General features: G+C 44.0%; 1 protein-coding gene across 2 annotated transcripts in view; it reads left to right on the forward strand.

The window, feature by feature from the left end:
- The first annotated feature begins 844 nt into the window (after window positions 1–844).
- LOC136429628 (gamma-aminobutyric acid receptor subunit beta-3-like) overlaps window positions 845–24307 on the forward strand; it is a 40404-nt gene continuing 16941 nt past the window's right edge. Inside the window, exons 1-3 of one of the 2 annotated variants that reach the window (XM_066419543.1) lie at window positions 845–1213; window positions 20076–20146; window positions 22760–22827. In XM_066419543.1, coding sequence (XP_066275640.1) covers window positions 1137–1213; window positions 20076–20146; window positions 22760–22827 — 216 coding nt within the window. In that variant the 5' untranslated portion in view covers window positions 845–1136. The other variant, XM_066419545.1, reaches the window with a different exon arrangement.

Consider the following 24307-nt stretch of genomic DNA (forward strand, 5'->3'; position numbering starts at 1 on the left):
TCGGTACGATCCAGGTATCACCGATACTGGCTGGGTTTACACACGCCTGCCGTGAAGCGATCGGTACGATCCAGGTATCACCGATACTGGCGGGGTTTACACACGCCTGCCGTGAAGCGACCGGTACGATCCAGGTTTCACCGATACTGGCGGGGTTTACACACGCGTTTTCGGAGTCGACGCCAAGTTCAGACTTGTATCCTCGTGATACGTCTTGAGTCTGCTTTGTAATATCCTTTGTATGGTTGTACTAAGGGACATCTGAAAAACAAGCTGTTCCCCAACAAATTTGGAAGGTGAAAGCAAAACTAAGGGCTGAACTATCCCCATTTGCACAAAAACCATTGTACATGTCAGTAAAATTCGCTGGTTTCATGTTTAACGCATCTTGACAGTCACAAAAGACGATTTTCCACTAATGAGTGCAGGAATCCACTGCCTTTAAGCCACTCCGGTTCCCCGCCATGCCTCGTGTGCTGCGCCAAGCCGCGCCATCTATCAACTGCGCGGTACGACCTTGACTGACCTTTGAAAAGTTTTCCTTCCATTCTTCATCTAAGAGCGGCGGTGAGATTTATGAAGGATAGACGTTGACGAATCAAGTGGGCCCGGGATATTCCTGTTGATTTCTGGCGATGAGGCCACTTTTATTCTAAGGTCACAGGTCAACATTTGACCTAATAAATAAGCCCACGAGTGTGTTTTCTGGCTTAACGCAAAATGTGAAAGGCACCGGGTGCATTAAGGATAAATAGGATAACCACGCTGTCGACACAGTCAGAATCATATAGAGGGCCGTGCGTTAACAAGGTCCGATGGAGGTTCGTGGCAAACGAGGGTTAACATCGGCGAATCCCAAGGCGGGAAAGCTGGCGGTTTGATTTGGATTCCCGTCACACCAGCACGATTTTTTTTTTTACCTTCATTTGCAGCCCAATCTCCAGAGACGGAGCCATTTAACTAGCTGATCGAGCCAGAGGCGGCACCACCCACAGCCGCGGCGGGCACGCTCACTCAGACTGCACCACGTCCACACAAGGCTGCGGCAAACTACACTGCTGAACGTAACGACACCCTAGTCTCGCCGTGTCTGACCAACGGGTCGTTGGCGGATCTCCGGCGGGCACGGAGGCGACATGTCCCGACGAGGGGCGACAGCGGGCCGCGGCGTGCTGCTGGGGCTGACGCTGGGGGTGCTTGTGCAGCTGGCCAGGTTGGTGCCATGTCGTGCTTGAAATTGCTACATGTCGAGCGCAAATTGCAGGGAAATTGCCGCAAGTGGCCGGGAAAATTGTCCGGGTTAATTGTTGCCTGTTTCCAGGGCTTACCGCAAGGCTGGCCGGTATGAGGAAACGGACAAATCTAAACGTCGGGGCGGTTTAAACCTCTTGGGATTTGAATTCCTAGATCCTACGTATGCGTGTGCTGACTGAATTGAATGAAGTGAGGGGAAGGTTGTGCAGTTTTAGACTCTATGCTAATTCCTCAGACTTATTTTCTTTGTGTTTGAGATTAACTACGAAGTGACACTCAATGTTTAACGATGCAGCTACGCTGACGCTTGTGCTGTATACAAAGGCAAATTGCTCCGTTAGATCTGATATTTGTAATGTTGCATTCTTCGGAGGCCGTTGCAGACATTTACATGCATTTCAAGCATTTTCAAAGTTAAAAAAAGCCCGATACTGTTCATCGTAAGCCGTCAACCCTTCCGCGAGAATTACGTTGAGTTGAGTTTATTGAGATACACTATTAGGTATTACAATATACGTAGATATTAGAGAACTAGTAATAAACTTCACAATGGAATTGAATTAGTATAGCGTTTGTGGAGGGTGCCCATTGTGATCCGGGAAAGCTGCACGCATCAGTTATTAACGGACTTATACAGGAAAACTCTTTTCTACATCGTTAACTGGCATCAGGTTCCAGAAGGTCGGTCGGTAGGTATTCACTGTTTCTCGTTACGCACTGGATCGCGGGCTTTGAAAGCAGTGAATGCTTCAGTGTGGGCGGCTTCGTATCAAAACCGAACTCGACTGAAGACGTACAAGGGATTGCCTTCAGTCAGGATCAGCATGATAAGTCGAGGGAGTAAAAGCTAGTCGGCGGGCTCAAGCAGCAGACGGTTTGTAACGTTTCAGCACTTTAAGTACCCTCCAGGTAAAATCGAAGCCGCTTTCACCACACCAAGTGACAGGGCCGGATAAAAATGGGTTAATTTGAGAGGCCTGGTGTTATCCCGCTCTTTTGAAGGCAGTTATCTCTAGATTTTTTTGCCGCCCATGTTTGCGCACTGTAGGCTTTCCGGGATCCGGGGCAGTAACTGTAGGCGGTCTGTGAAAATCTTGCCTCGCTGCAGTCAATGAGTCATTCTTTCTTTTCTTTTCTGATATGCAGTAACTTTATGAAAAGGCCTAAAAAAAGCTTAAAAGCCCTTTGAAATACTGCAAACAGTGTGTTTTCTTGAATATTTCATATAACTAAGCTTTCTAGGACCCGGGGCCGTAACAGCAGACGTTCTTTGGAACTTTTGCCTCGCTGCAGACGTTATTTATTTTCTTTCCAGATAGACAGTGTCTTAACTCCTTCAGGAATACTGCACACAGAGCGTTTTCTTGGAAGAACGCAGATAACTCTAGGCTTTTTTGACGACAGTGATTTATAGCACTCTGTCTGCAAGGCCCTTACCGTAGGTGTTCAGGAAAGACCGTGCATTAGTTACTGCACGCAGTGCGTTTTACCGGAACGTAGTACATTACTACAGGGTGTAGGGGACTTACAGTAGGCTGCATAAACCTCTGCCGACCGTGGTGGAATAACAATACACACTTGGCCTTTTTCCAGTATTAAAGTACTTCTGCAAATTCCTGGAAACGTTTGGTAGTTTTGGACCTAACTTTGTCTGTTGAAGTCAGGATGTTGGTTTAATTTATGTGCGTGTTTATTTGTTGGTTAATTGGTTCAGCCAAGGTTCACGACTGTCGAAAGACTTTTTGCGGGATAAACTATACTACTCTTGCAGATTCCTAGAGACTCCTGGAAAGTGCTCAATTGGTGCAGACGTAGTTTTGGGGAACCTAACTCTGTCTGCTGATATGCAAGTTATGTGTTGGTGCTGCTTAACTGGCTTCTTACATTGGTTCAGCCCATGTTATGGACACTAAGTGATGTCAGAGCACAATCTACATGATGCTAAGAGCGCAAAGTGTGGATAATATATCGGACAACTACTTATACTGATTATATGAATTATCTTTAAAAGCATTGAGAAACTATTCGGTTGAATTGAGAAGCCATTAATTTGATTTGACCAGGTGGAGCGTGAGCTTTGTTCTCATTTTGTTTAATTGGTTTTGCAACAAGTTCTAAAGATAATCTTCTCGGAAACTGCTGTAGCCAAAAAGTAGCGAGTACTATACAAAGTTTCATGTCCCACTCATATAGTTATCATTAGTGTCACATTAGTGCGGGAGCATACCGCTAAGAACGCTCTTTGGTCTTGTTCATTGTTGAGAAGAAGTCTGGCCTTTACACATTAATTGCAGACTGATACTGATCTGACCAGTTTTTTTTTTTAACTGTGATTAATTGTTTTTGAGAATCATAATGTATCCGTATAAAGTTATCTGTATAAGCAGTAAATAGTTAGTTTTTGAACACGACCTGTACAGAAAGAACGCAATTCAGCCAGTTGGCTGCTATATGTACTAACGCTTATGTTGTTTTAGCAATAAATCTTTCTACTTCTTTGTTTGATCCGTCAAGTATTCATGAAAATAGCCCGCTGACCACTTTTCCGTCAGGTCAAGACGGGAGAAGGTAGGGTCAAACGAGGTATATAGAAGACAGAGGTTACTTAATTTTAGTCCTGATAAAACCATAAACATATATCTTCCGAAAATAATTTCATCAGGTTGGTAGAACATAGGATATTTGGAGTTTCTTTTATCACAACCAGGTAATCTCACCTGCTGATGTTCAGTCAGAAGCTCTGAAGAAGGTGTCTGACAGACACCCAATCGTCAGCAGGTGAGATTACCTGGTTGTGATAAAAGGAACTCCAAATATCCCATAAACATATAATTAGTCTTAGTAAATACATATGCATCTATTCTTACACTTACATGGTATTACAAAAGCACCAAATCAAACTTGTCATATGGTCCGTCCTTTCATGCGGGACGTCTCAGTTGTTGCAAAAGTCTCTTGAAGTAGGACAGGGTTAACATATGGAGCCAGCAGTGAGCAGGCATCAGGTCCATGTAAACATACGGAGCCAACAGTAAGTAATGGCTTGTCATGGTAAACATACGGGTCTCTGTAAGTAATCGCCACGTCCATGTAGACACGGGTCCCTGTAAGTAGGTTCGACCTTCACGCCTGGTGCCTACAGCAGGCGGAGCGCCGTCACGGAGAGGATGTATAATTCATCCGATCATCCAGTCATTACATGAGCCATAAGTGTCGCCGTGATCTTTTCAAAAGGCAACGCCATTTCTAACAAATGCGAAAAGGCCGATAAACAAATTATTTGCATGTAGTTAATGTACATCATTTATGCATTACCGCAGTTAGCAGTAGCGATGATGTATGGTGAAAACTGTTTTATTGCAAGCTGATTCTCCTTTGAAAAGGCCAAGTATTTCCGTCAAGATTTTCAGATCATATTAAAAGGAGGTAATCATTAATTAGAGATATATATCTTGCTATTGAAAATCTTTTCTAAGCAAAACATATTTCTTTAAAAATTTCATAGTTTGGCCATTTTTAAGCAAAACATATTTCTTAAAAAAATTTCATAGTTTGGCCATTTTTATCCTTATTCCAGACCATCTAAAGATGTGTGAACAAGGCAAGCAAGGATTCAGTTCGCACACGATTTCCCACTATCTATGTACCGCACTGACGGCTGCCAACCAGTATGTACCATCATCATCTTGTCTAGAGAGTGTCACCCTCCTCCTGCAGTCCTCCCTGTCATCCATTGCTCTCGGTAGTTCTTCTAGATTGCAGCCTACATCCTCACACAGCCGCTGTATGTAGGTTGTGCGAGGTCTACCTACACTTGCATGTCCATGTACCACAGTACCAGTACCAGTATGTACCACTGTACCGTAATATCCAAAACGCCACCCAAAGACAACACCGTTTGACTTTTCGATGACCTTTTGGGATTCCTTTTAACTCCCTAGAATAAAAATAAAAACTTAATTTACAGTCGGATCAATACTCTTCTGCCCCTCCACTGCGGCAGTTCTTAGCGAGGGGCTTAAGGAAAAGGTCAGTGTCCGCTGCGCTGACTCGATATGGAGGAGTCGGGATGAGGCTTCGGCAGCTGAGCCTTTATGAAAACTGTAATGATGGTCGATCGATGCCGCACGGGATGATTTATGGGTAGGAAGTGCGGCACGAAGCAAAAGAGCTCAGGAGCGACGATTTTAAAAAAGCAAGATGTGTTGGCATCAATTTAGAAAGGATAACGGCTTTGTATGCATATGGTGCGTTGATGAAGGTTAGGCATCCAGGTGATAAGATATGCCAACACATCTTGCTTTTTTAGATCGTTGCTCCTGAGCTATTTTGCTTAGTGCGGCAAGAAGCAAAATAGCTCAGGAGCAACGATCTAAAAAAAAGCATGTTGCGTTGGCATCAATTTGAAGGAGTCCTAAGCTCCAGAGGGGGGAGTTATTTTCCAATGGATAATAATTTTAGTAAAATGAATACTTATTACAGTATACGATAAAGTACCCACTAGTCCCGCCCGTGCGCATCAAAAAGCATTGAGTATTCTACTAGATTCCCCAGGTGATCCTCTATTTTCTGATTAACTAAATTAAAGAACCTCAGCCTATGCCTGAATACAATGTACCTGACAAGGCCTGACAAAAGTAAAGTTTCACAAAGAATCTCAGGGGGGGTAAGAAAAATTTGTCTTGTCATGGTATTATCGTCAACCAATCAGAAGCCTCCATTGCCCGTGTGTTAATCGCCATAACACACCCGTGATCATCATTCCTCCCATTATGTAGAGGATAACACACCTGTGATCATCATTCCTCCCATTATGTCATCCTTCCTCCCATTATAAAGGGGGAGGTCATCTTTTTGTTAACATTCGTATAATGTTTATTTGTTCCCAAAAATGTTTACTATCTTAGAATAAATTTCAGTAAAAATTCGTTATGTATTCATTGATACATAATCTAGTGTAAAATAACACTCCATTCTATATTTTAGGACTCCTTTAACAATGATAACAGCTTTGTATGCATATGGTACGTCGATGAATGTTAGGACTCCAGGTGATAAGATGCACCAAATAACAGCCACTCAAGCAACTAGTCATGATTTTGTAAACAGCCACACATTTCAGGTAGCACCCACTACTTTTCGTTAGTGAGACTGAGCAAGATTTGTCCATCAGCAGGTTTTTTAAACACGAACCATGAATGGACATGTAAATAAAGTGGAAACAATTTTAGATAGTCCATTAGAAAAGAAAAAAAATTAGTTACAGTTAAGACAAGGTTGATGTAAAAGATAAAATAGTTAGTAGTAAATGCTACTTGGCATATAGTAGTTACAAGAAAAGTAATCATACATAGTTGTTGTAAGAAGATGCATTAGAACAATACAGTTACTAGTGCATGTGTTCATGTAGAGAAATATATTTACAACATAGTTAGACTTATAGTAAGTGTTAAAGAAGTACGCGTACGTTAGGTTATTTCCCGGTCATTGACCTTCTAGACTCCATGTCTGTGAAACAAAGTTTCTTATGAATTTTTAACCAGCGAGATTCCTTTTTACGTCAATCTATGGATTCTGAGGAGCTTTCAGCCTCCGGCATAGTGAGGAAGGGTCAGAGGCTAATCAACCCTATTACACAGCTATGCCTATAAAGCGTGACCTTCGACCTTTCCACAGAAGTGCTAACGTTAGTGTCGCCCTTATCGGAGTACCTCATGTACGGCCGGGGGCAATCCGCGTCTCTATAGAATCCCTCCGCGGCTGTAACAGCAGGGATTTACCTTCATCGCCTGCGGAGCGGAATCCTGCATCCAGCATCGAGATTTATAGGTTTATGACTAAGTGGACTTAATCTGTAAACATAGAAAAGGCCGTTGACATACAGCAAGGTGCAAACAACCGTGCGGGAGGGCTGTAAGAGGGTCCAGCTCCGTGCTTATAACACTGGGGGGACTCATAAACGGAAGTATGAAGTCAGAGACCATCAACACGTACATCACAGGAGGAAAGTAAAGTAAAGGTCGGCTGTAGTGAAGTGGTAGATCCGCTCGACGTCTCGTGGGTCCTGGGGAGTAACTGCAGTGGGTAAGTGCCCATTAATATTATGCAAGGCAGGTGATAAACATGCACTGACGCACGCCGAATCTGTAATCAAACCACCACGCGGAGAGACTTTTTGAATGTTAGGGGTGTCGCTGTAGCTCAATCGGTAGCTGCCCCACTCTTTAGCATCTGGTTCTAACAAGTTGGTACCTGGGAGACCCCGGTTAGACTCAGGGGAAGGGCATCCTGGTTTGAGCTGTATTCGTACTTTGGAAGGAACTTAAAATGGTGTTCCGTGATCGAGGAGGTGTCTCGAGCACGTTAGAAGGCACTAAAGCAGCCTCATTCCTTAGCATTAGATAGGTGCCTACTGGTTGCACTTCAGATGAAGGCACTACAGCAGCCTCATTATTCAGATGGGTGCTTACTGGCTACATTTTAGATGAAATGTACCGCAGATGAATTGAGAAGGACAGTTGCACAACTAATATTGACAGTTCTGTCCCATCTGACCTAGTTTCCTAAGAGTTTGAGCTAATAGTTTGTGCTTTACCGGTAAGAGTGCAATCAGCCTCATTGCCCATTCTAACGGGAAATCTTCTAAACCAAGGCCTAGGACATTGTCTGATGCATCATCATCCTTCACAGTGCTCTGAAGGCTTGAAGCGTGCCTGATGTATAGGGCAGGAGAAATCCCGCTGGAGGCACATTGTGGAAACTGTCCCTAATCTGCCAGCTTAGCGCCACAGGAACACTTCTGGCATCTCAGATAAGGGCTTACTAATCTCCTGGTCGGAAACTCGGGGAACAACACGAACAACACGTTAACAAAGCACTAAACTGATCCCATCACCTCAGGAAATTACACACACACATACTGTGAAGACGTTTGGTTAGACAATTAAGAAACGCAGAATGTTGTTTTCCGCCTGGGAAGTCGACTTCATAATCCTATCAGAGGCAGCGGATGGGAGGACATGTGGAGTCCACTAATGGTGCCTGAAGGTCCAGAGCCGGCAGCATGGAACTCACCATCGGGCTTGTGGTTTTTACCTTCCGTTTCAGGCTTCTTCACCGACGTTTTTTACTGTTGATGTTTATTGCGAGCTATTTTCTGATTGTATACCATTTTTCTCATGGCTACCGAATTCTTTTTACTCTTGCTTGACAAACGCTCAGAGCTTATTACCACCATAATCATTATCATCGACGTGGCTCTACAATGATTTATCACAGAAACTAATCCCAGCTAACAACATTACTAAATGTATTTTGTATGCAGTAGACAATTGGTATAATTTATATCCTGAAATTCGTATCATCTATTTTGTCTCCCCATCCATTCATTGTTACGGTTAAATGGTCATTCTAAAAGTCAAATAAAGAAATAGAATCAAGAAAATTGGAAGTCAGGCTTGTGGTTCTTTCTTTCTTTCTTTATTCCGGGTATAAAAAACAAACCCATAGGAACACAACACATATCAAAAAGGGTTATAGACTTAACACAAACATCAAACACAAAGAGGTTTAGAACAAAACTAGATGCACAATAGGCCGTACCCTGTACGGAAATATCTGTAGTCGGCCTAGATACTAACAGGCTCCTGATCATACGGTTCTCTGAAAAGCGTAATCTATTTAAGAAAGAATAGCATACCCTTCTTCGCCTGGATTCGAAAGTGTCGGTCAAGAAGTGTACAAACATTCCACTAGCACTGCACCGTCGTGGCTTCCATATCAGACTGTGTGGCAAACATTTGTTATTATTTTGAGCTGTTTTCTGTTTGTACAACGCACTTCTAGTGGCTACCTGAGTTGTATTGTTCTTGTTTGGCAATCGAATTGATTTATTACAGTTATCAGTAGCCCCGTCCCCTGGGTTCTACATTGATTTATGGAGATAAATAATCCCAACCGAGAGGTGATCGAATATTTTGGGACAAAAATTATGCTTGATGACTGATGTTAACATATGAACGCCAAGGCCTACAATATTAATGCTAAACAATATGATGAAAAAAGAGTTCCTGATCTTTTAGCAAGCGACATAAACACCAAAATAAATATTAACGGCATCATTACGCTGTCGATTGAAACAGAACTACGGCTTAAAGTATTTGCCAATAAAAATAGTCTATGGAATAGGTAGCAAAATATAGACAAAGAGTTCCTCCCAGCCTGACAGTTATCCCTGCGCCCCGGAAGAAGCATTTTATTTGATAAGAATTCTTATTTAACCAGCGATGGATACAACCTTGTTTACGGTGAGATTTGATCTGGCGTTATGTACGTTGCCGATATAATTCAAAAGGCTTCTTGTCATTAACGACGAAGGCAGTTTTCCCGTAAAACCTGATAGCTCGTGAAAGAAGACGCCCCGTAACTCTCCGGAATATTAAGGCATAACTTTGCTAAGTGATTTCAGCTCTCGCTCTCTGAAGAAGACGTTAAGCACTGATTTACTGCAAGGTCCTGTTGCACCAACAGTTCGAGCTTGGCAGGTGACCAGCAGCTAAGCTTAAGAAGTACACAATTCATCCGCTGCCGGGACAAGGGCGCTATACAATTACTTAACAATATTATGGGGCTCAGTTTTGGAACACTCTGTCACAGGAACAACGAACTGTACTTAATTAAAACTGAAGACATTTAGGAATCCCGTTATCAGTGACAATAGATATCTGCATGTAACGTGGCGATATTGTTGGTTTTTTGTTATTATGTGATCAGTACTAGATGTGTTTTTAGATTTTAGTATTAGGGATACCTGAAAAACAGGCTTGTTGACTTAGTGTATTTTCCCTGTATAAATAGATACATTTAAAAAAAGAGTGGTAAACCATTCGTCTGCTGGGGAGACAAGGGTGCTATAAGGGTACCCGCCCTTCAGTGACACAAGTATAGTAAGGTTTATTTCAATTACATGACGATAAATATTTTCTCTTATATCGTACCGGTTATCAACTTGGAATGATATAGCTACCTGTTTATAATCTACATATTTCATATGAATGTTGCTTACCTACGGTATATCTTATATTCATTTCCTATTTTTGGCGATACTTTCAGAATTTGTTTGACTGCATCTGTTTGATTGTATTTTGTTATATCCTTTGTTTCGATGATGAAACTAAAATAAGCCACCAGCTTGAGTATGTCGTCCTGTAATTAAATGTCTGCGCAATGGACAGTATTGTATGCTATTTCTCATCGTAAACCCCTAGCCATTGCTTCCATGACCCCGTCCCAGAATCGGTGCTAAATGGACCTGGAAATCAAATAAATAGAATGGAAATACAATACATATCCCAATATAAACTACCGCAGTAGCTCCGTTTCCATCATAACTGCACCTTTATTTTGGTATAATGAAGAATTGTTGAGCTCCGAACTGAATAGATGAAATCATAATCCACGGTTTTGATAACCATGTTTGGCGCTTCTGCTTGATTTTGACGGAGAATCTCATTCGGTGAGTCCTTGGACCATGCAGGTGAAACCTGTGTTCATCTCAAAGACGGATTCCTCACTCACGGCTCCTAATATTCGACTATTTGAGACTGCAAACCGTGGTTGATTGACATTTATCAGAAAGTATATCAACGCGGCCGCGCCTTAATCCGGAGACAAACGGCGGCTGTTTGTCAGAGTGGACAGGCGAGGGGAAAGGTCCGGATGTACAATTACAGACGGGAGGCGGCCATTGATTGACCCGTACCAGATTCCATTCATCATCGCTGGCGTCGATCCGAACAAATTAGCCGGACGGTCCAAACACCTGCTCGCCTGCCCTCCACAGTGGTTCCGGGGACGGCCTGCACACCTGCCCCCCACAGTGGTTCCGGGGACGGCCTGCACACCTGCCCTCCACAGTGGTTCCGGGGACGGCCTGCACACCTGCCCCCCACAGTGGTTCCGGGGACGGCCTGCACACCTGCCCTCCACAGTGGTTCCGGGGACGGCCTGCACACCTGCCCTCCACAGTGGTTCCGGGGACGGCCTGCACACCTGCCCCCCACAGTGGTTCCGGGGACGGCCTGCACACCTGCCCTCCACAGTGGTTCCGGGGACGGCCTGCACACCTGCCCTCCACAGTGGTTCCGGGGACGGCCTGCACACCTGCCTTCCACAGTGGTTCCGGGGACGGCCAGCACACCTGCCCCCCACAGTGGTTCCGGGGACGGCCTGCACACCTGCCCTCCACAGTGGTTCCGGGGACGGCCTGCACACCTGCCCTCCACAGTGGTTCCGGGGACGGCCTGCACACCTGCCCGCCTGACCTCCGCAGTGGTACCGGGGACGGCCCGCACACCTAACCTCCGCAGTGGTACCGGGGAGGGCCCGCACACCTGCCCGCAGAGGTCCCGGGACGGCCCTCACACCTGCCCGCCTGACCTCCGCAGTGGTACCGGGGAGGGCCCGCACACCTACCCGCAGTGGTACCGGGGACGGTCCGCACACCTTCCCGCTTGACCTCCGCAGTGGTACCGGGGACGGCCCGCACACCTACCCGCAGTGGTACCGGGGACGGCCCGCACACCTACCCGCAGTGGTACCGGGGACGGCCCGCACACCTAATCTCCGCAGTGGTACCGGGGACGGCCCGCACACCTACCCGCAGTGGTACCGGGGACGGCCCGCACACCTACCCGCAGTGGTACCGGGGACGGCCCGCACACCTACCCGCAGTGGTACCGGGGACGGCCCGCACACCTACCCGCAGTGGTACCGGGGACGGCCCGCACACCTACCCGCAGTGGTACCGGGGACGGCCCGCACACCTACCCGCAGTGGTACCGGGGACGGCCCGCACACCTACCCGCAGTGGTACCGGGACGGTCCGCACACCTTCCCGCTTGACCTCCGCAGTGGTACCGGGGACGGCCCGCACACCTACCCGCAGTGGTACCGGGGACGGCCCGCACACCTACCCGCAGTGGTACCGGGGACGGCCCGCACACCTACCCGCAGTGGTACCGGGGACGGTCCGCACACCTTCCCGCTTGACCTCCGCAGTGGTACTGGAAATCTGACCATAAAGCAAGGATACATTGACTTGTACACACAAACGCTATATGTACACGTATCTGCCACTTGCACACAAATGTGCTATCTGTTAGATATCTGTATCTGTATACATATAGCCGTATAAGCTGTAAATTAACCAAACGGTGTAACACACGGAGACTATTAGCCTCCACCAAAACTTCGTAAGGGTAGATTTTGGCAAAAATAGGGTAAATAATTAGCCAGTACTGTGAGCTCGAGTTTAGGATAACATCTTCTTTTTAACTGCACGGGAAAATGTGGACAACAATGTGTACAGCCGTTATGTATCTATAATAATGCCCGCTGATGGTTTATTGGCAAATGTCCCTTTGGTAGCCAAACACAATTTACACTTTTTCACAATTTTTCAGCCAGCGTTTTTAGTCTGGTGGAGACTTCATGTGGTGTAAGTCCTGTAGCTGACTCCAGCAAACTTCGCCTGATGCTGATAGATTTCAGTTAACACACGCTCGGACGGATCCTTGCTGTTCGGCTCGACTTGCGTTTCATGCAAGACAAATGCGGGGGACAGACGGAGAGAATTATTGTAAAATGGTGCGGCCATTCTCTAAATCACCTTCAGTCCCACCGATGTGGCGCGATAACAAATGTCAGCGGCAGTAAACACACATGTAAGCCTGATGATGGCGGTAAATGACCGTTAACGTGAGGAGTGGGACGATGATTGACGTTATCATGGCTCGATTCCCATGTCTTGTCGTTACATTGAATATCAAATGGATGATAATCAATCTCTGTAGTAATAAAATATGGATGAGAAGTAGAACATTTCCCGTGATGGCGAGGTACACCTCCTTAGCCAGAGCGCATCCCTGTGTCGTAAACTCTTGGTTCACGGTGTAGATGTCTAGAACATATGTAAATGAGCAACTAGAACATATGTAAATGAGCAACTAGAACATATGTAAATGAGCAACTGTGAAATTGTGTGACAATTTTTATGAAGGCCTTATCAGCTACTCTTCCGTACAGGAGCAGACATATAAGACTGATAAGATGTAGAGTGCAGAGTTAACTAGAAAAAATGGATGGATTAATCTGATTTATTTTGTTTCTAATCAGCCAACGGCCATGGTTTGGCAATAAAGTGATAATCAAAAGCTGTCGTAACTGATGTTTCAGATATAAACCGCCGTAGATTTACTGCCAGGAATTCGAACACACATGTGCCAGTTATATATAATCTATATAAGCCGATCCCATTGTTATCAAGCGAGATACAAATTGACTCAATCTAACGTTCGTGATACATGATCTTCACTGCGGATCGATGTGAGCGTACTCCAGTATGCTGACATTAGCACAAATCCGCAGGTGAATATATTACAGCCTGGGCGCTGTTGCCGCTGTCGGGAGATTCCCTGGCCCGTGTAGCTTCCGGATATCCGAAAAGGCATCAGGGCTAAGATGAGAACATTCAATTATCTCAGGCCAACGTCGGTGATTTCTTCTGGTAATGACCGTCCAGTGGTGCCAAGCCGAGAGAGAGATGGTGCAATCGCCTGGGTGCTTCTTGAGCTCAACTTTTGTAGCTTCACCATCAGAATACCACTTACACCCCCTTAACAATTCAGGATGCGACAGGGCAGCACACGCGTACGATTACTGATGAGCTACCAAAGATTTAACAGATCGCTCAACGAATGTATTGAGAAAATACGAATTAATTTGTGCTGTCTTCTGAATCATACTTTTACATATTGCATCATATTCCAATTGTGAAATAAAGGTTTACACAAATCCTACTTTGGTCGCTGGACGGCTGCGCAGCGATTGCCGCCAAGATAGTGAGAAGAGGGCCTCATTATTAGGCGCTTGAATTTGAAGTATTTCATCTGTCGTATTATATTGTGAGAAGAGTTTTATAGTCTGCGTTCCTTTAGGCATTATAGATTACGATCTCACATATTGCATATTGAGTATCAAAAGGCTTGGAGCAAGTTGAGATACGTGTTTGATTAGCTTACAGAGTTGAGAAATTACATGAAGTGATTTCAAGATTATTGCACAAGCGTTTGATGACTTTCGTATCGACTCAGTAAAAATGATCACGACAATTCCGGGAAAAAATGAAATTAACGTGAAGCTTATAAATCGACAAAATATGATAGCAGCGAAATAAAATATCCATATTGTGCCAATCTTGTTATTAATCTAAATGAGGCCCCTTCAACATTTGAATTGTATTTTGCCTTTACTGTTAGTTTTGCCTTTACTATTAGTTGTAAACTTTGATAAGTTTTATCAAATAGTTTTATCTGCATTGAGCTTTATTAGCAGCGAGATGTATATGTGCATGTTCTTGCCCGAAGGCTAGTTGCAACATGAAATAGTATATAGAAAAAAGTGTACAGATAGTACAAGGTAACAATGGTGACAAGTGGATCAAGTGACTATACTGTAATAAGAACTGCTACGGAATACAATTAGTCTTACAGAGCATTTTACAAAAGGCTGATCACATCCTCCGGGTCCTCTTTTAGATAAACAGCGTGTCGCCCAAAAACTACCGGTAGAATCTGCCGTGTGCTCTGTCAGGACGTTCAGCACACAATTAATTCCCATTCTGGCGCAAACATTTTTATATCTTAAGTACAATGTATCTTAAATAGTATTTGATGAACGGCTTACCACATCACGCACCATGTCTTCTCTTAATGTGAAAAAACTACCGGTTGAATCTGCTGTCTACTCGGTCTTCCATTCAGCAGACAATTCATTCCCGTTGTGGTCCACACCGTTTTAGATCTTAACTTTTAAGAGACACAAAGGCACCTTAGAAAGTATTTCTTCAACGGCTGGCCAGAGACGCCAGGTCTTCTCTTGACGGTAAAAAGTACTGCCAGAATCTGCCGTGTGCGCTGTCGGTCAGCCCTCTCAGCAGACAATTTCCATTCTGCTGCATACAATCTTAGATCTTACGTTCTGATAGACATTAAGGCATCTTAAAGAGTATTTCAATAACTGCTGACCACATACGTCAGGTCTTCTCTTGATGTGAAAAACAGCCGGTAGAATCTGGCGTGTCGGTCTCTAATGTCAGGATTCTCAGTAGGTAATTCATTTCCCTTCTGCTGCATACAATTTTAGATCTTATGTTCTAATAGACACAAAGGCATCTTAGAGAGTGTTTCATCCACTGATGACTTCCTCCACTAGATCGTTTCTTATGTGAAAAACTACCGATAGAATCCACCGTGCGCTAGGACCGTCAGCAGGCAATTCATTTCCGTTCTGTGGCATACAAGACTAGATCTTAAGTTCTAACAGACACAAAGACATCTTGGAGAGTGTTTCATCAACTCCTGGCCACATCCATTAGGTTGCTTCTCGACGTGAAAAAGTGCCGGTAGAATCTGCTGTCCACTCAGTTTCCCATTAAGCAGGCAATACATTCCCATTCTGCTGTACACAATTTTAGATCTTAAGTTTTACAAGACATTAAGGCATCTTAGAGAGTATTTCATCAACGGCTGACCACATACGCCAGGTCTTCTCATGACGGTAACCAGTACCGGTAGAATCTGCGGTGTGCGCCGTCCGTCAGGACTTTAGGGCAGACAATTAATTTCCATTCTGCTGCATACAATCTTAGATCTTACGTTCTGATAGACATTAAGGCATCTTAAAGAGTATTTCAATAACTGCTGACCACATACGTCAGGTCTTCTCTTGATGTGAATAACAGCCGGTAGAATCTGGCGTGTCGGTCTCTTATGTCAGGATTCTCAGTAGGTAATTCATTTCCATTCTGCTGCATACAATTTTAGATCTTATGTTCTAATAGACACAAAGGCATCTTAGAGAGTGTTTCATCCACTGATGACTTCCTCCACTAGGTCGTTTCTTATGTGAAAAACTACCGATAGAATCCACCGTGCGCTAGGACCGTCAGCAGGCAATTCATTTCCGTTCTGTGGCATACAAGACTAGATCTTAAGTTCTAACAGACACAAAGACATCTTAGAGAGTGTTTCATCAACTGCTGGCCACATCCATTAGGTTGCTTCTCAACGTGAATCTGTCCACTCGGTTTCCCATTCAGCGGGCAATCCATTTCAATTCCGTTGTATACAATTTTAGATCTTAAGTTTTACAAGACATTGAGGTATCTTAAAGAGTATTTCATCAACGGCTGACCAGAAAAGCCAGGTCTTCTCTTGACGGTAAAAATTACCGGTAGAATCTGTCGTGTGCGCCGTCCGTCGGGTCTTTCAACAGACAATTCATTTCCATTCTGCTGCATACAATCTTAGATCTTACGTTCTAAAAGACATTAAGGCATCTTAAAGAGTATAACTGCTGACCACATACGTCAGGTCTTCTCTTGATGAAAAAAAAAAACAGCCGGTAGAATCTGGCGTGTCGGTCTCTAGTGTCAGGATTCTCAATAGGTAATTCATTTTCATTCTGTTGCATACATTAAGGGATCTTAGAGAGTGTATCATCCACTGATGACCACATATACCAGGTCTCCTCTTGATGTGAAAAACAGTCGGTACTCAGAATCTGCCGTGCGTGTGCTCGGTCTGTCAGCACTTACAGCAGAACAACCATTTCCATCCTTGCAGCGTACACCGAGGGCAGGGCCAATCAGCCGTCCAAACATGCCGGCATTTATATTCATTACGGAGAACTGTTGCTGAACTTGGGGCACGTCTTATCGGCGCTGAGCGGAGTATTTAGCACAGGCTTGACTCCTGATCCATGGTCGTTGCCAAAAATCGACAGAATGCTTCACTTAATTCATGGTCACGACCACGGCGTCGGCACCAATGCAAAATACTAATTCTACAAGATGATAGCGAGGGTTCTTAGAAAAACAATTATTGCAGATTCCGGCCACGTTCACCTAGAGCCAGGTGTAACGTTACGTCTGTGCGCTGACTGGATCATGAGCACTTAAGGATTTAGGACTCGGCTGCAGCTCGGGGCGGAAATTGTACTCCTTTGAACGGATGTATATATCAACTCAAAGAGTAATTAGTATCACCACATGTACAATTCAAGTGGATTTAATCAAGTACTATCTAATCACAGAATGAGGAAAGCTCTCTTCTGTATGCTTAATATGCTGTATGTGTGATAAATTAGTATTGTATGGTAAAAATGGGCTTCTCTTTCCCACTTTAAAACTCTATCTTATTTTCCGACTAAAATTGAGAAAGCTGAGCTGTCCGGAACAGCCTGGGACAAACGTCTCCCAGGGACAGCTCTCTGCTTAAGGTGCTCGAAGATGGATGTCGCACCCATGAGGCTGGTTTCTCACCCGGCTGGCCAAACAAACAGACGACTGGCTCCGTTTTACCCAGCCCATTACCGAGTTTCCAATGTGGACACGAAGCGTGACGTGCTGTTGATACCGTAATGCACTTCACCAGTCTGCTATGCGGTTATACTGAACGAGACAAAGGTTGAGCTAGTGGAGATCGAACTGTTGTACAAATGTCAGACGACGGCTTCAAGAGCACTCGGTCTGTCAGGATAGACACATGAAGAAGTAAGCAATTTAGCCTTGGAGTCGATTCTATATTCACCCATCAGTTCCAGTAAGCCGGTCGTGTGAAGTTTTCCAGTACGTGTCTTGCATATTCTATTTGGTGCAACTTTGAGCGTCCTTCGGAAATGTGTCAGTCTAGATTACTATGTGTCTTGTGGGCCCATTAACGTTAACCCTTCACGATAGTACCAATCCCACCTAGGCTCATTAGCTTCCAAGCTAAGACGACTCTGGGTTCAGTTTGTCTTCGCCTTCGATATAGTATGTCTCATGTAGCATAGCTTCTTCAAATTCTATATAATGTACGGTCAATAGATGAAAACTCCTTTTTACGACAAAGACATCATACCACCCATACTGTGGATTTGTTGATCATCTCTCCAGTAGAGTTTGGCAGACCTTAGCAAAAATTCGCAAAGGAGGTCTAGCAATGCTGGAATTTACGGTTCCTTTGTGAAATGAGAATTCAATGGTATGGACGACTACATTTGAGCCTTATGTTTACTTTCAGATATAGTTCTTTATGAGCATAATCATATCATATCGTGTTGATTTGGCGTCAATGCGTCCGGCTCTCGCCCCATGCCACGGTACGGATAGAGACAGCACACAGCAGTGGAGCTCGAACTAAGTTATCCGTTACCATGGGAACCTAGCTCATCAGCACGAGATGTTAACAAAATCACGCTGCTTGAAGCAAGGCAACTTTTTTAAGTCAGCAGGTCCAACTTTCAGTCCTTCAGGACTCCACAATCCGGTTAGAGAGGGATCGATGTGACTAATAATTAACCCCGGAGCAGATGTAAATTGGTTGTATGTATTTTTTCATCGAAAGACTAATAGGAGCGGAAATTGATTCCGTGTTTGCATTAGCTCTGCAGGAACTTTGAGAGAAGGTTGGAGTCTTATATTATATCAAGTGTCAGATTCTGTTTCAGGCTTAATCTAGAAACTCTGTAGAAGACTCCTCCAGGGGATCCCTTACGAGCATTGAGATTAGAAACAGATTACGGTCATGACATAAGCAGGATGTTGGGGAAGGAGGGTGGAGCATTGGGTATGCTGCAGATGTGGTTAAGTGTCAGGGTGACACGATCTCTCTGTTATTAATTGCAAGATCCGGAGTTGTTGATATCCGTGTAATAACTCACAGCTTCAGAAGACCTGGCTGGTGAGACCTGCCTGATGATCTAATGCAATCAAAGCGCCATTACGCCAAAAATAGTTACTCAAGCAACTGGATAGAATTTTGAAACAGTCAGACTTTACAGATAGCATCCGCTATCTTTTATCAGTGACTAAGGACAGATCTGATAGAACTAGGTTTTTATACCAAACCTCTGAATAGATATGTTGATGAAGAAAAGTCAATTTTAGCAAGTTCAGACGAGGTTGTATGCTCATGAATCAATTAGCTCCTGTTGTTTCAAAGTTGCTCGTCGGGTGGAGGGGGATGGGGGGTGAGCGCGTTGACCCTAGTGCCTGAAAGTTGGATACGTAGACCTTCTTTTCCTGTTGAGGGCGGGAAAGGAGTTCAACGTGTCAAAGAGCCATTATTTAATCTTAAATCAGTTTACGCCAATGCTTCGTTAACGGGGGGCAATTGCTAACGAACTTTAAAAATAGGATTACTGAGAATTTGTTTTCGTCGCCATTGTTAGCAGCCTTCTGGTCGATACGCTAAAACAGTTGTCGCAATCAATCAAAATGCACAAATCGTCGTATTCATATCATCAAAACGGATTCACTATTTGATTTAATTTTCAGTCACGATTTTCATCCAATAACCAGGCCGGCCTGTCAAAGGCGGGTGGACCTGCCCTGTTATTTTCGTCTAAGAGATGCTCAAACAATTAAAGATCTGAAAAAATCTAACCTGCTGGCACCATACAAATATACATGTAGCAAAAGGTAGTCGATACTAGTGGTAATGACCATGCCGTCAATCAACGTATATTGCAGAGTTTTATTTCGTATCCGATTTTCTACTCCCGCCTATTGACCCGTTACAAAAAAGGGCGTCGAACATAATCTTAACGTGTTCTGGTGACCTTTTGGTGATTTTCCAGGTAGCCTTTTCAGTTATCTATGAATTACTGCATAATCTATCAGAAGAACGGCCAAAAATACTTACATCTGTGCCTTCATTATGACTGTTTGCAGCCCTTGTGATGGCATTTTTCCATGTGTTTTTTTTTTTTTACCCCAGGTCTGAGTACACTCTGATCAAAATGCTGGAGAGTCGGGGATACGACCGGAACTTGAGACCGAACTTCAATGGTAAGTACAACCTCTCAATCCCGTTTGTCTAAAACGAAAACAAACTTTAAAGAAAAGTAAAACATATAGCGTCAGTTCAACTTGAAATCGTAGACGTAATCTGAAACCACATCTAAATAATAAGTGCTATATGTAATAGTGGTGACTACGGAGTGAAGCAAAAAACAAAATACAGACAAAGGCTTTGAACAGCATAAGTTACCATTAAGTATCCCACATCAGCAAATAACTCACTGTTTGATATTACGGAATTAGATCGAAAAGCAGGTCTCTATTTTCATTCCTCTAACTAACTGAACATGACACTTTAATTCCGATTATGATGCCAATGACGTGTATTTTCTTAAACGGAAATACCTTGTCAACACGAACCATTCACGATAAGGCCTGTACCGTCACACACCATGCCTGTCACGTTTTATGCTTTCCCAGGCACAGAACGTGACACAGCCCGACCGTCACAGACTGTGCCCGGAAGTGCTGTCAATCACTGTGACTGACGGGGCAGTGATGCCCGCGTTTCCATATAAGGCAGCGTGTTTTTGTTTACCGCAGTCCCCACCCCCGTCATCTTTGTTTTTTTGGGCGCTGAGGTAAGGAGGAACAGCGTAATTCTCGCTCTGTAAAATAATTGAATAACTTAGACTTAGAATTGAAGTGGCACAAAAAGACAGTGTCTATAACAGATGCTAAAAAAAAACAATTTGTAAGACTAAATATATTCTATCCAGGGAAACCAGATCTAGACTAGGATCGGGACACTTGCCGATTACTTCGACGTCCCGAGGCAGTCAGCTCGCCCGATCTAAATCAATACTACGGGAAGTTGTAGCCCCGGGCACCGTCCAGGCACGGTTCGTGACAGTGCCGGAGTGTCACAAACTGTGCTTTTGCCCCAGGCACGGTTTGTGACACTCCGGCACTGTCACAATCCGTGCCTGGGCACTGTTCGTGACAGTGCCCGAGTGTCACAAACCGTGCCTGGGGCAAAAGCACAGTTTGTGACACTCCGGCACTGTCACGTACCGTGCCTCAGGACACAGTCGTGAATGGCACGGTTCGGGACGGATTTCTGTTGTAGAAATTCGTGATGAGACGTCCGTCTGTTTGTGCCACATCAACTCTAAGTCCAAATCATCCAAGACAAGCGCGAAATGTATTTCAATGAGCGAGAATTACGCTGATTCTTTCTCATCCCAGCGCCCCGAAAAAAACAAAGATGGCGGGCTGCAGGGAAAAAAACGCGTTGGGCAGACTCCTCCCCCTCAAAGCACTTAAAGCTCCGCCCAAAAGCACAGTATGGGATAAGACCCCCTGTGTGTCACGAACTGTGCTCGGTTGGGCACCATTCGTGACGGTGTCCGAGTGTCACAAACCGTGCTTTTGTCCCAGGCACGGTTTGTGACACGCGGGCACTGTCACAAACCGTGCCTAGGCACCAAACGTGACAAAGCACCAAACGTGACGCAGCAAGGCCGACTTATATTACATTGACGGATGCTTTGTTTGCGGAAAACTGCTGGGTTTTACTATTGCTTGTACGCTATTGTCCTAAAGACATTCGAGATCTCACACAAATGTATTATGTCGAAATTTCTGCATTTTTATGTACAGTTGCAACTATGTGTGAAGGTATTCCTTATCAAATGAATAGTCGAGACCAATTTCTTCTTCAATAACGTTTAAAAGCCTGGCTTACAAGATTGTTCTACTTAACGGCACAGGTAGAGGGACAAAGAGAAGCTTGGATTAACTACTGTTGCTCGGTTTTACGGTAATAACGTAATGGCTGCTGCCGCGACACGCTCGCACTGCCGCCTGACGCCGCGGCAGGAATTACGGCACTATTAAGGAGGAGGCAATTTACTGTAAATGGACACGACTGCGCTGACACCCGACAAGGCTGTAGTTTTCCAGCTTCGGTGGTCTGGCTCGGGATACAACCCGACACGTTTACCGCCATTTTATGACTGAAATCCTAGACTGGGCCTATATAAAATCATATATATATATATATATATATATATATGTTGTTAAAACTGGTAACACCTTGCTTCAGCTTCCAAGGCCGCAGCAAAATGGTAGGAAAATAACCTGAAAAAGGCGTTTAGAAATAGATGTAATTAATGTACCAGTTAAAACCTCCTTACCTACAGAAGACGGTTAACACAAACGGTTCTTCTTGCTTCGTCATCAGGATATTTGATCAATAACACTTTGTACGGAGACAAGTCAAATTACCGATATGTTCAAATATTTCCTTATGTTTCAATCTATGCTCGTTCATCGTCATTGATTATTGCAACTTGCAATTAGCCCACGGGGATGAATTTGCAATAAACGTATTAACATGAATCAAACTTAACAAGCAATATAGCAAGACAATTAATGAGGATTTATATTCCGTGCAATGGCATAGGGTACAATTTAAGGCAAGTAATGCCACACTCGTCCTTAGATCAACCTAATTGATAACGGGTATGGAAAGCTCCATATTTTTTGTATGGAGACTACATGTTACATAAAGGTTGGTATTGCATATAGCGAATTGTCGTGGAATAGTAGCATTGACACACAACATGTGATGATTTTCGCCTCTTCCTCCTGCTTCAGGACCTCCGGTCGAAGTGAGCTTCAGCATGACCATAGCCAGCATCGACCAGATCTCAGAAGTGAACATGGTGAGTAAAAACCAGATCTCAGAAGTGAACATGGTGAGTAAAGCTTAGATCTCAGAAGTGAACACGGTGAGTAAAGCTTAGATCTCAGAAGTGAACATGGTGAGTAAAGCTTAGATCTCAGAAGTGAACATGGTGAGTATAGATCAGATCTAAGAAGGGAATATGGTGAGTAAAGCTTTAGCACGACCAGATCTCAGAAGTGAACACGGTGAGTAAAGCTTAGATCTCAGAAGTGAACACGGTGAGTAAAGCTTAGATCTCAGAAGTGAACATGGTGAGTAAAGATCAGATCTCAGAAGTAAACATGGTGAGTAAAGATCAGATCTCAGAAGTAAACATGGTGAGTAAAGATCAGATCTCAGAAGTAAACATGGTGAGTGAAGATTAGATCTCAGAGGCGAACATGGTGAGTGAAGATTAGATCTCAGAGGCGAACATGGTGAGTAAAGATCAGATCTCAGAAGTAAACATGGTGAGTGAAGATTAGATCTCAGAGGCGAACATGGTGAGTGAAGATTAGATCTCAGAGGCGAACATGGTGAGTATAGATCAGATCTCAGAAGGGAATATGGTGAGTAAAGATCAGATCTCAGAAGTGAACATGGTGAGTATAGATCAGATCTCAGAAGTGAACATGGTGAGTATAGATCAGATCTCAGAAGGGAATATGGTGAGTATAGATCAGATCTCAGAAGTAAACACGGTGGGTAAAGCTTAGATCTCAGAAGTGAACATGGTGAGTATAGATCAGATCTCAGAAGGGAATATGGTGAGTAAAGATCAGATCTCAGAAGTGAACATGGTGAGTATAGATCAGATCTCAGAAGTGAACATGGTGAGTATAGATCAGATCTCAGAAGGGAATATGGTGAGTAAAGCTTTAGCACGACCATATCTCATAAGCGAACGTGGTGAGTAAAACTTTAGGACGACCAAATCTCAGAAGTGAACATGATAAGTAAAGCTTAGGCACGGCCAGATCTCAGAAGTGAATATGGTGAGTAAAGATCAGATCTCAGAAGTGAATATGGTGAGTAAAGATCAGATCCCAGAAGTGAACATGGTGAGTAAAGATCAGATCCCAGAAGTGAATATGGTGAGTAAAGATCAGATCTCAGAAGTGAATATGGTGAGTAAAGATCAGATCCCAGAAGTGAATATGGTGAGTAAAGATCAGATCTCAGAAGTGAATATGGTGAGTAAAGATCAGATCTCAGAAGTGAACATGGTGAGTAAAGATCAGATCCCAGAAGTGAATATGGTGAGTAAAGATCAGATCTCAGAAGTGAACATGGTGAGTAAAGATCAGATCCAAGAAGTGAACAAGGTGAGTAAAGATCAGATCTCAGAAGTGAACATAGCGAGTTAAGATCAGATCCAAGAAGTGAACAAGGTGAGTAAAGATCAGATCTCAGAAGGGAATATGGTGAGTAAAGATCAGATCTCAGAAGTGAACACGGTGAGTAAAGCTTAGACCTCA

Source organism: Branchiostoma lanceolatum, chromosome 3, assembly GCF_035083965.1.
Source record: "Branchiostoma lanceolatum isolate klBraLanc5 chromosome 3, klBraLanc5.hap2, whole genome shotgun sequence".
NCBI lineage: Eukaryota > Metazoa > Chordata > Leptocardii > Amphioxiformes > Branchiostomatidae > Branchiostoma > Branchiostoma lanceolatum.